Genomic DNA, 11,863 nt, shown 5'->3' on the forward strand with positions numbered 1-11,863 from the left:
CTGCTCCTCCTGTCCCCAGAGTCCTCTGGCCACCTGTCCCTGCTGAAGATCCTTCTTCCTTCTCCTCTGGTCCATCCTGGGCTTCAACAAGCAGCTCAGCTGCCAGCCACGCTGACGGAGCCAATGCTATCAGCACTCGGTCTGCGCCCACACCACCCCAGGACCCTTCACTAGCTGGCTGCTTTTTTGCCTCTCCCCGTCACTGGCTACTGCTCCACGGCAGGCAGGGACCATCTCAGGCCCCACAAAGGTTCCCTGCAGAGTAGGCTCAAAAGACAGACAAGGGGAAGTAAAGAGGGCCTAGGGCTGGGAATCAGGAGTTCTGGGTTTACTTCCGGGCTTTGCTCCCAACTGACTGAACAGGTGAGGTTAATCATTTCCTTTAGGCCTCAGTTTACCTATCCACAGGATGATGGCCATCTCTAAGGTGGCTTTCAGCTTCCTGACTTGAAATGTGTGTCAGAAAATGTTAACTGATCATTTACTTCTCTGCAGGCCTGAGAACAAAGTGAATAAGCCTGGTCCCAGGGAATTGCCTGGTGGTCTAGTGGTTAGGGCTCCATGCTTTCACTGCCAAACTGCCAAGGGTCTGTGTTCAATCCCTGGTCAGTCCCAACTCAAGATCCCACAAGCTGCAGCCAAATAAAAAAGGTCTGGTCCTAGTTCTGAAGCTCATCAGTTTAATGAAGTGTAACAAAGTGGTAATGACAACACAGTCTTATCCTTGCTGGACCATCTCTGTGGACCTCTCACACTGCTGAGGGAGTCAAAAGTACTGAGCTAAGCCAGGGAAGGTAAGGGCACACGGGTACCTGTTAGGGACCTTCTGTTCTACCTGTCCAGGACTTGGTTTACTGCTGGGGCCACCAGGCCATATCAATGGGTGGGAAAGGCAATGGAAACTGTCCTGACTTGGGAGTTAGAACCTCTGGTTGCAAGACCTGGTTCTGCCACTGGTATACTGTGTAAGCTTAAGCAAGTTCTTCTCTTTTTGTGATTTCAGTTTCCTCATCGTTTAAGAAGTTAGGGTTACACTGGTCAAATTCTTAAGATCCCTTCTATGGGAGGGATATAGGTCTATGATTTTATGATCTACTCACAACAGGCACCAAGCAGTCACCTGAGGAGGTAGCTTCTGATCTACTTTCCTCCCCTACCCCTACTACCCCCTGGCAATTGCCAAAACTGTCTTAAGACAACCTTTGGCCCAGGATGGCTGAAACAGACCTTTAATCTGGAGCCAGAGTCCTGGCCATCTCCACTGCAACCATCAGGGCTAATGTTTCACTTCTCTGGGCTAACACATGGACTCTTAGCCCTCAACCACAAGACTGGGTTCAGGGCGGTCACTCTGAAACTTCCCATAACTTCCTCTCTTATGGCCTTGGAGAGGGACTTACTTTTGGCTATTTTTTTTGAACCATAATATTGACTCTACAGGGAACATCCAAGTTTTCAGACACCAGAGATTTTAGGGTGGCCAACAGGGTCAAGAAAGTGAGGCAGGGAGAGAGGAAGAGACCTGGAATCCCACCTCAGCCCCAGCCCCATAGACACCAAAGATGTAGAGGGCGTCTGCAAAGCCTGGGTTTGCGGTTGGAGGGTGGGAAAGACAGATGTCTGGCTGTTTGGTTGGGGACTATAGCCAAAGGGAGGTACTCCCACTGGGGCCGCTCTCTGTTCACAAATACCAGAGGTATGCCCTCATTTTCTCCTCAATTTTCAGACCCTTAGAAGGCAAAGAAAGGAAACTAACATTTTCCTAGGCCACTGCTAGCACCAGGCACTGTGCTAGGCACTTCTGAATACTTAATCTCTATAGTAATCTTGGAAATAGGTGTTAATGTTGCCCTTTACAGTGAGTAAACAGGCTCAGAGATTCAAGCTCTTGCCCAAGGTCACACAGCCAGCAAGTGTGATTTCTTCCTAAATCTGGCCTTTTCCCACTATTTCACACTGCTTTGTACCCTGAGATCTAGTTAACTTCCTGATAAGCATGTAGTAAGAATTTTAAGTAGGAATTTTTATCTCCCAGAATTCACCAGCAAATCTGAACTCTTCCTTCCAAGCACCCACAAATACAACTGGTAACTCCTTTCCCACTTTTCTAGAACTCATCCCTCCCAGGACCCTAATCTCTGGTGTTTGCTCTTCAATTCAAAAATATACCCTAAGTCCTCTTTGGGTTCTCACAAGCTACTCCCTGGGGAAGTGTGACAAAGCTTCAAGTCAGAGTGAAGGATCAGAATAAGGGCTCTGAGTTCTGGACTGGACTAGGCTTGGCTTGCTCTGAGCAAGTGGGAAGAGGCCGGAGGAGAGAGATCCAGTGGGTAAAAAAGAACTCTCCTTAGGGGAGGGGCCTGCATTTCTCTCCAACTTTCCAAATGAGAAGGAGGCCTGGTGAATATGAGGCTTTGGGACTGTGGAAAATCCCAGAAGTGAACTTTATGGGGTTGCTTGTGTAGGGTGGGGATCTTTCAGATGGTCAAGGCTCTTCCATAAGTCATAAGAGAGGCTGAAAAGCCTTAGACGATCATAGCTGATCAGAGAAGGGGAGGAAGGACCCTCTGGAATAGGGTCATGGCTGAGTCCTGTAGGCTCTCCCAGGTGATTGTGTGGTGCTCTCTATTGAAGGGGAGGTACATCTCAAGGGAGGCTTGTCAGTTCTGGGCAGAACACTGGTCTCAAGTGACAGGACAGCTGGGATGTGAGTGGGCTCTGGAGTCCATCTTTCCTAAAGGGATCACCAACCCATACATATGATCCCCGTGAGGACTGGACTCAGGGAGTACTCTGAGGGCAGAATGTGGCTGCTCAGCTCAGCCCGCTTAGAGGGAAGGTGCTGCTCCACTGCCTCACATTGCTCTGCCTGCCAGCTGGGGGCCCCTGGGTGTGGGAGATCTAGGTGTGCTATGAGCGGGGACCCTGCTGTCTCCTTGCCTGCACTCTAGTCTGCGTTTGAAGAGAAAGCCTCGACAGTCTGTCCTGGTGAGGTACCGTCCCACTGTAGGTACTGGGACGGGGCAGTGCCTGCCCACCTGTTGCTGGTGACAGGGAGAAACCTGCCTCTGAGGGGGAGGGGGGCACTCTCTGTCCCTTCCATCAGGGGAAGGGACTCTCTATCCCAAGGTGGGAGGAAGGTGACCAGTGTCAGTCAGTCTAGAGGTCCCTGTGCCTTGAGAGGAGGGTCAGTCTGTGCCCGAGCGCGGTGGGGGCAGGGCAGCCCGTCCCTCTGAAGTCGGCCTAAGGTGTCCCCCTGATGTGGCGGTGGCGGCTGCTGAGACAAGGACGTCAGTGGGTCTTGTAGGGGGCGGGATACGGAGGATACCGCGCTGTTGGGGGAGGGGAGACCACCTGTGAGCCCGTCAGGAGCTGGCCGAGCCAACCAGCCCTAAGGCGAGGGTGGCAGCGCTGGGGTTGGGAAAGGTATCACTCGACCTGTGTGCCCCGGTGAGGAGACCACTCTAGGCCCTTCCTAGGGGCGGGTCAGTCCGCCGAGGGTAGGGGTGGGGGGGAAGGCGCGGGTGGGGCAAAGGAGATAAGGGATTGTTGTTCCTGGTTGGAGGGAGACGTGTCTGTCCATCCTGAGAGCGGCTCTGTCAGCGTCGAGGCGCCGCCGCGGGTCCTGCCCCGGCCCCTGGTCCCCTGGCTCCGAGCCCCAGCGATACTCACGCGCCCTCGGCGCCCTGCGAGCCCACGATGAAGCCGAACTTGTCGATGCGGCGCTCGGCGAAGCCGTTGGTCTCTGAGTCGGAGCCCAGAGAGCTGAGCTCGTCGGCGGCTGCGGCGTCGGGGCCCGGGGCCAAGCTCTCCCGGGTCCCCGACAGGCTCCCCTCAGCTGCGGGCGCGCGCGGCCCGTTCTCTTCTAGGCTCTTCGCCATCCTGGCCGCGCCCGCCGCCTCAGCTTCAGCGGCCACCTCAGCCGCCTCAGCCGCCCGACCTCCGCCGACGCCGCCGACGCCCCGCCCACTCGCCGCGCCCATTGGTCGCCGCAAAGCCGGGGGCGGGGCCCTAGGACTTCCCCGGCGCTTCCTCCCTGCAACGCCCAATGGGTACCGCGGACCCCAGGGCCCGCCCACCTCCCCCAGGCTGGCGCCAACAGGCCCGACGTGAGGGGGCGGGGCAGCCGTCACCCGAAGCCCTCCCCCCGAGCTGCCAATCACCGAGAGCTCACCTGAAAGAGCTTTAGGGCTTTTCCGGATTAGCCTATGCTTGGCGTGTACCTGCAGCACCGCGCAGGCAGAGACCGAGGGCGCCCTCTGGGAATACTCGCCCTCTCCTCGCGAGACCTTAAGGACGTGGGCGAGTATTGTTTTCCCATTCATTTATAAGTAGCTCTGAGGAGACTCGGGGTGGGTTCGGGGACTCGCCCAGGGACATGGCAGCTTGAAGAGGTAGGCTGAGATAGAAATTCAGCAGCCCTTTCCTTCCCCTGCTCACTGCTTCTGGGGCCTATTCAGTTCAGTTCAGTCGCTCAGTCGTGTCCGACTCTTTGCGACCCCAGGAATCGCATCATGGCAGGCCTCCCTGTTCATCACCAACTCCCTGAATTCACTCAGGCTCACGTCCATCGAGTCAGTGATGCCATCCAGCCATCTCATCCTCTGGAGACCTAATTAATAAGAATGACTTCCTGGTGGCTCAGACGGTAAAGCGTCTGCCTACAATGCGGGAGACCCGGGTTTGATCCCTGAGTCGGGAAGATCTCCGGGAGAAGGAAATGGCAACCCACTCCAGTATTCTTGCCTGGAAAATTCCATGGACGGAGAAACCTGGTAGGCTACAGTCCATGGGGTCGCAAAGAGTCGAACACGACTGAGCGACGTCAATGTCAATGTCAATGAATAAGAATAATGATCAACGACTGTTGAGCCACTCACTGCCCTGAACGACTTCTACCTACTTTCTCTTATTTTTCCAAGAGCCTTATTGAGATACCATAAAAATCACCCATTTAAAGTATATAATTGTGTTTTAAGTATATTTGTATTGTTGTGCAGCCATCACCGTAACCTAATTTTAGAACGTTTTCATCACTCCAAAAAGAAATTCATTCCTATCCTTACCAGTCACTCCCCATCATTCCTCCCCCAGTCCCTGGCAACAGCTAATCTGTCTCCATAGTTTTGCTTTTTCTGGACATTTCATATAAATGGAATCATACAGTATGTGGCCTTGTGTCTGGTTTCTTTCACCTCAGATGTTTTCAAGGTTCATCCATTTTCATTTCTCTTGGGTAGATAGCTAGGAGTGGGAATTGCTGGGTCTTTAACCTTTTGAGGAACTGGCAAACTGTTTTCCAAATTGTTCACACCATCACACCATCTCTTGCAATCTTTCAGCAAGGAGGTAAATACTATTTTAAGGTTTCGCTGGTGGCTCAGTGGTAAAGAATCTGCCTGTTAATGCAGGAGACTCAAGTTCAATCCCTGGGTCTTGAAAATTCCCTGGAGAAATAAATGGCAACCCGCTCCAGTGTTCCTGCCTGGGAAATGCCATGGATGGGCTACAGTCCACGGGGTCACAAAAGAGTCCAGCATGACTTATCGACTAAACAACAACAGAGACTATTTAGTCCCATTTTACAATTAAAGAAACTGAGGTGCAGGGAAGTGATATCAGCTGCCTGAAGTCTCAGAACTAGCTTGTGGCAGAGCCAGGATTTGAATCTAGCTCTTACCAACAGCATTGTTGGCAGCAGATATTCTTGCCTGGAGAATCCCATGGACAGAGGAGCCTGGCGGGCCAGAGTCCACGGGGTCGCAGAGTCGGACACGACTGAGTGACTAACACTACTACCACTACTACTTACCAACAGCTTCTATTGGGAAGCACAGGCTAATAGTATTTATATAGACTCAGCTCCTGGCAGCCAACCTCTTACCCCAGGGATTATCAACTCGTAGAATCGTAATGGTAACTCCTCACCTCAGTCCAGTACTTTATGGCTCATAAGGCACAACCATATTGTCATGACATTCTCCTGCAGACCTACTGGGAGACAAACTTAGAGAGGAGAAGGGACCAGAAGACCCAAGCCTGAGTTGCAGAGCCTGGGACAGGCTGCTAAGGGGCCCAAAGCAGCCCCAAGAAGGAAGGTCTTAAGCCGTGTCTTCACCAGCCATTTCCTTAATACCGTGTGGCTCAGACATTCTTGAAGACTTCACTGTGCAGTCTTGACATTCCATAGGCTTCTGGTTTTCCATAAACAGGGCAATAACAGATACAGGGGTGAGCACATGCTATTTTGGTCTTAAACTCTCAATCTGGGAGGATGTGTTCCACCTCTCTAGCAGTTCCAGAGTGGTGGGCTCTTAGTCCCTGCTCCCAGGAAGGGCAGAGTACACCTGGCCAGAGGATGAGGGCCTATCCCAAGGGAGGGAGAAAGAGTCACATGCCTGGATCAAATGTGCAGCCCAGGTCTGGCAAAGTATCCACAGCCCTTTGACTGCAGTTCTGGTTCTACACTCATATCCCAAACACGCTCAGCTCTATGAGGCGCCTGTACAGTTCACTTCAGGGGCATTTGGTTGGGGGGCGGGGGCAGGTTAGAAGCATCCGGTGTCCTTCCTTAGGAGACTGGATAGATGTTGATCTCAAGTTAAGGCCTTGAGGCTCTAGCTTCTAATTTTCTTACATAAGACCATCCAAGGGAGCTTCCTGGTGTTCCAGTGGTTATGATGGCACTTTCACTGCCGAGGGCACGGATTCCATGCCTGGGCAGGGAACTGGGATCCCGCAAGCCAGAAAGGGATGGCAAAAAAAAGGACCACCCTTGATTCGAATCTGCTGTCACTGTGTGAACTTGAGCAAATCACTTCTCTCTGAACCCATGTCCTTACCTGTAAAATGTAAATAAATGAAAAAATGTCTCCTTGGAGTTGTTGTCCCTGAGACTTTTAGTGTGATAGTACGTGGTAAGCATCTGGCACATGGAAATACCCAGTCAATGGGAGCCAGGAGTGGTGGCATCTGTACTTTTCCAAACATTTGCAAATTCATTATTGTCTTGAGTGTCTCCCACCACAGTCTGTGGCTGCAGCAGGGGAGTTTTCGTAATTTTTGGCTTGGGAGACTTCGCTTCATGGCTGTGCCCCTTGGTAACTGGATGTTCTCATGCAAAATTGCTTAGCTTGGGACTTGGCTGGTGGTCCAGTGGATAAGACTAAACTTCCATTGCAGGAGGCGGGTGGGTTTGATCCCTGGTCAGGGAACTGAGATCCCACATGCCCTGCATTGTGGCCAAAATTTAAAAAAAAAAAAAAAAAAAATTGCTTCGCTTCTCAGATCCTGTTTCCTCTTCTAAAAAATAGGAATGTCAGTCATTATTGGTGAAGAGTTGATGGACCATCTCTGAAGCCTTCAGCATACAGTAGATAATAAGTAAATGTTACAGTAAATGTTACTTCCGACTCCAGAGCTCTAACTTATCTGATGTTACTCTAGTAACTCTGGGGGCGGGCTGGGGAGAAGTGGAGGCAGAAGGAAATGAGGAAGTCTCTCTGCAGTGCTCTGGGAGAACAGTGTGCAGCGAGCACAAAGGCCCTGAAAGGGAAGCAGGTTCAGAAGACGGTGTAGTTGAGTGGAGTAAGAAATCAGAAGTGAATGAATGGATGGTTCAAAGGAATGCCCTGCACAATCACGTGGTTCACTGGAGCACAAAATAGGAGGCCTTTGGCAAGATTGTGAAATACCCTGGTAGACAAGCTGCAGTATTCTTTAAAGGATAAGAGGTGCATGGCCAGGCCTACCGGAATGTGTTGAAAACCTACGAGTCTCATCTTACTGGCGTCATAAGTAGGAGTGTATGAGGCCCTGACACAGGCCTCCAGTCAGCACCCTGACCTGGATCCTGGAATATGCTCAGGAAATGTCAGTGTTCGCCAGGAGCAAACAGATGTCCAGATACCATAGTCTTTATCTATAATGAGAGCAGAGCTGACGTTTGTAAAGTAGATAGCTGGTGCCCAGGAGCCTATGAAGAGCAAACAAACTATAAAACCTCTTTATCCCTTCGGTTCAGTTCAGTTGCTCAGCTGTGCCGACTCTTTGCAACCCATGGACTGCAGCACGCCAGGTTTCCCTGTCCATCACCAACTCCGGGAGCTTACTCAAACTCATGTCCATAGAGTTGGTGATGCCATCCAACAGTTTCATCCTCTGTTGTCCCCTTCTCCTCCTGCCTTTGATCTTTGCCAGCATCAGGGTCTTTTCCAATGAATCAGTTCTTTGCATCAGGTGGTCAAAGTATTGGGAGTTTCAGCTTCAGCATCAGTCCTTCCAGTGAATATTCAGGAGTGGTTTTCTTTACCACTGGTTGGATCTCCTTGCAGTCCAAGGGACTCTCAAGTGTTCTCCAATACCACAGTTCAAAAGCATCAATTCTTTCAGCGCTCAGCTTTCTTTATAGTCCAGCTCTCACATCCATACATGACTACTGGAAAAACCATAGCTTTTTAGTTAATAAAGTCTCTCACTCTTTCCATTGTTTCCCCATCTATTTGCCATGAAGTGATGGGACTGGATGCCATGATCTTACTTTTCTGAATGCTGAGCTTTAAGCCAACTTTTCCACTCTTCTCTTCCCCTTTCATCAAGAGGCTCTTTATCCCTACACTGAGGATAACAGTTAAGACTGTTTTGGCAGACAACACAAATGGGATTAGCACAAAAGTGCAGTTAGTAGGTCCCACAGCTTAAAAACATTCACTTTTTTGTATATAAGCTTCAGGAGCAGTTTGATTCAAAGGTTGTCACCAAGAATGTCAGCCTTGTTTCCCCCTTTTCTCTTTGTCCTCCTTCCTCTGGTCACTTCATCCTCAAGCTAGAACTCCTCATGGTAGCAGCTCCAGGCTCACATGCTTCCTCCATCCATCCATCCAGTGGATGACTCTTCTGGTAGCTCTGTTCAATGGTGGGGAAGGAGTACGACAAGGCTGTATATTGTCACCCTGCTTATTTAACTTATATGCAGAGTACATCATGCGAAATGCCGGGCTGGATGAAGCACAAGCTGGAATCAAGTTTGCTGAGAGAAATATCAATAACCTCAGATACACAGATGACACCACCCTTATGGCAGAAAGCAAAGAGGGAACTAAAGAGCCTCTTAATGAAAGTGAAAGAGGAGAATGAAAAAGCTAGCTTAAAACTCAACATTCAAAAAACTAAGATCATGACATCTGGTCCCAACACTTCATAGCAAATAGATGGGGAAACAATGGAAATAGTGAGACTATTTTCTTGGACTCCAAAATCACTGTAGATGGTGACTTCAGCCATGAAATTAAGACACTTGCTCCCTGGAAGAAAAGCTATGGCCAAAATATTAAAAAGCAGAGACATTACTTTGCCAATAAAGATCTGTCTAGTCAACGGCAACCCACTCCAGTACTCTTGCCGGGAAGGTCCCATGGATGGAGGAGCCTGGTAGGCTGCAGTCCATGGGATCGCTAGGAGTCGGAAACAACTTCACTTTCACTTTCATGTGTTGGAGAAGGAAATGGCAACCCACTCCAGTATTCTTGCCTGGAGAATCCCAGGGACTGGAGAGCCGGGTGGGCTGCCGTCTATGGGGTCACACAGAGTCGGACACGACTGAAGCCACTTAGCAGTAGCAGCAGTCAAAGATATGGTTTCTCCGGTAATCATGTATGGATGTGAGGGTTGGACCATAAAGAAGGCTGAGCAATGAAGAACTGATGCTTTTGCACTCTGGTGTTGGAGAAGACTCTTGAGAGTCCCTTGGACTGCAAGATGAAACCAGGCAACCCTAAAGGAAATCAGTCCTGAATATTAATTGGAAGGACTGATGCTGAAGCAGAAGCTCCAATACTTCGGCCACCTGATGTGAAGAACTGACTCCTTAGAAAAGACCCTGAAGCTGGGAAAGATTGAAGGCAGAAGGGGACGACAGAGATGGTTGGATGGCATCACTGACTCAATGGATGAGTTTGAGCAAGCTCCAGGAGTTGGTGATGGACAGGGAAGCCAGGCGTGCTGCAATCCACAGGGTTGCAGAGTCAGACATGACTGAGCAACTGAATTGACTGACTGTATTCCTTCATTCTGTACTAGGACACAGGTCTCTCTAATTTAATCATCGCCACAGCTCAGAGATAGGGAGCACCAACTTGCTTAGTTGACCTCAGCCTAAGACAACAGCAGTGTCCTCTCTTTTCCAATGCTGCAGTCCATGGGGTCGCAGAGTCAGACACGACTCAGTGACGGAACTGAACTGAACTGAACTGAGTAACTTCTCTACACTACGATAGGGAATAAGAGTGTGTCCTGTCGTGCATCATGGATTGTATGACTCGGGTATCAGAATTGTTCACTTACATGTATTTTAAAAATAAAACAACATACAGTTAAATCCCCATATCAGATAGTTAATAATCTTAAGAACTTACATTTCACTTTTAAAGAAGTAAACTTTTTAAAATCTTACATACTAATTCATGGACTTTTAAATGAGCTATATTGTATTTTTTTTGCCTTTTTGATTTCTGCATTATAGGAATAAATGAAATATTACCTATAAGGATGGCTGTAATTACAGTGTACTGCATATTTCAAGTATTCTAATTTTTGTACATTCTCTTAATACATAGTTTTAGAACATGAAATGGGTCTAATCATTAGTGGCCTCCAATGGGCTACATGGTTTTCATTTCAAGCAGCTGGTGGAACTGAAATTCCTTAGTGTCTACTACTCATAGAACCCTCTTCTTACAAGTCTTCAAATTCAGTGAGGCTGAAAGCACCGCGCCAGGCTGTTTTCCCAGAAATCTCACAGCAGGAGCATTTCTCCCCATTTCACAGTCCGGCAAGGTGTGCGGATGCTGTGGTCACCAGGAACACAAGAGCAGCTTTAGCCTTCCAGAGCCCTTGCTGGCCTCGGGGTATCCATCCTATCTAGAAAATGGGCCAGATAATCCCCAGAGGAATGCAAGTGAGGTCAGAAAAGCTGTGCAAGCAAGGGGCTGCCTACACGCTGCAGCTCTACACAAGAAGCGCAGAGCTGGGCTGCACGCTGGGCCTGCAGCCACTGGTGACCACAGGGCCGCCTGGTCAATGGGCCTTCTGCGACTGAGTGAGCCAGAACAGATGTTCATTCAGGAGCTCCGGGAAGCTGAGATGGGGCCCTGGAGGGCGGCTCAAAGGACCCATTCACTGACATTCCGCCAGCAGCATTCCGAACATCCAGGCGCAGCCTCAGTCACAGAAGGCCTGTGAGATCTGCCCATCTGTGGAGAGGGTGGTCCCAGAGCCATACTGGGAAGAGAGGAGAGCTTGGAGTGTGGGACTCCCCCAGCTCTACTAACCCCCTTCCCTCCTGGAACAAGACCCAGGGACTGTCCAGGGGGATTTCTGGCGTTGGTCATGGAGAAACAACCAACAGCTGGCTTACTTCTGGCACCCAAACCTTGGAGCTTCAGGAAGCCACATTTCAGTCCCGGCCCCTGGGGGAAATTTCTAGCTACCAGGTGGGAAGCAAATGTCAGAGTGAGGAATAACATCCCACTGACCAAGTTACAAACGTGAGCAGTTTGTAATGGAGCCACATAACAGGCACTGTCAAAGGGCCACTTGAGCCCAAGGTCTAGAGCTGGAAACTGAGCTTGGCGAGGCAGCAGAGGGAATGGTGACTAGAACTCTGTGACTTCGGGGAGGCCCTCACCCCTCTGGGCCTGGGAAATGACTTCTCAGGATGAAATGGAAGCACTGAGAGGAAAAGGCACTGGGAACTCTCGGGGGGAAAGACACGAGATCTTCAGAATGAAATCAACATGAGGTTTAAAAGCAGGAAATGGTTATCAACAGGCTCTCACCTTCCTCCCTGGGAACACCCACGCACAGC

The 11,863-nt window shown here is 50.1% G+C and overlaps 1 protein-coding gene across 2 annotated transcripts in view; it reads right to left on the reverse strand.

Moving 5' to 3' along the window:
- TBC1D10A (TBC1 domain family member 10A) overlaps nucleotides 1–3,929 on the reverse strand; it is a 28,644-nt gene extending 24,715 nt beyond the window's left edge. For both annotated transcript variants that reach the window (XM_068989584.1, XM_068989583.1), the window contains exon 1: nucleotides 3,673–3,929. In XM_068989584.1, coding sequence (XP_068845685.1) covers nucleotides 3,673–3,881 — 209 coding nt within the window. In that variant the 5' untranslated portion in view covers nucleotides 3,882–3,929. The remainder of the gene's footprint in view (nucleotides 1–3,672) is intronic.
- Between the last annotated feature and the right edge of the window lie 7,934 nt (nucleotides 3,930–11,863).

Source organism: Capricornis sumatraensis, chromosome 17 (assembly GCF_032405125.1).
Source record: "Capricornis sumatraensis isolate serow.1 chromosome 17, serow.2, whole genome shotgun sequence".
NCBI classification, from domain to species: domain Eukaryota; kingdom Metazoa; phylum Chordata; class Mammalia; order Artiodactyla; family Bovidae; genus Capricornis; species Capricornis sumatraensis.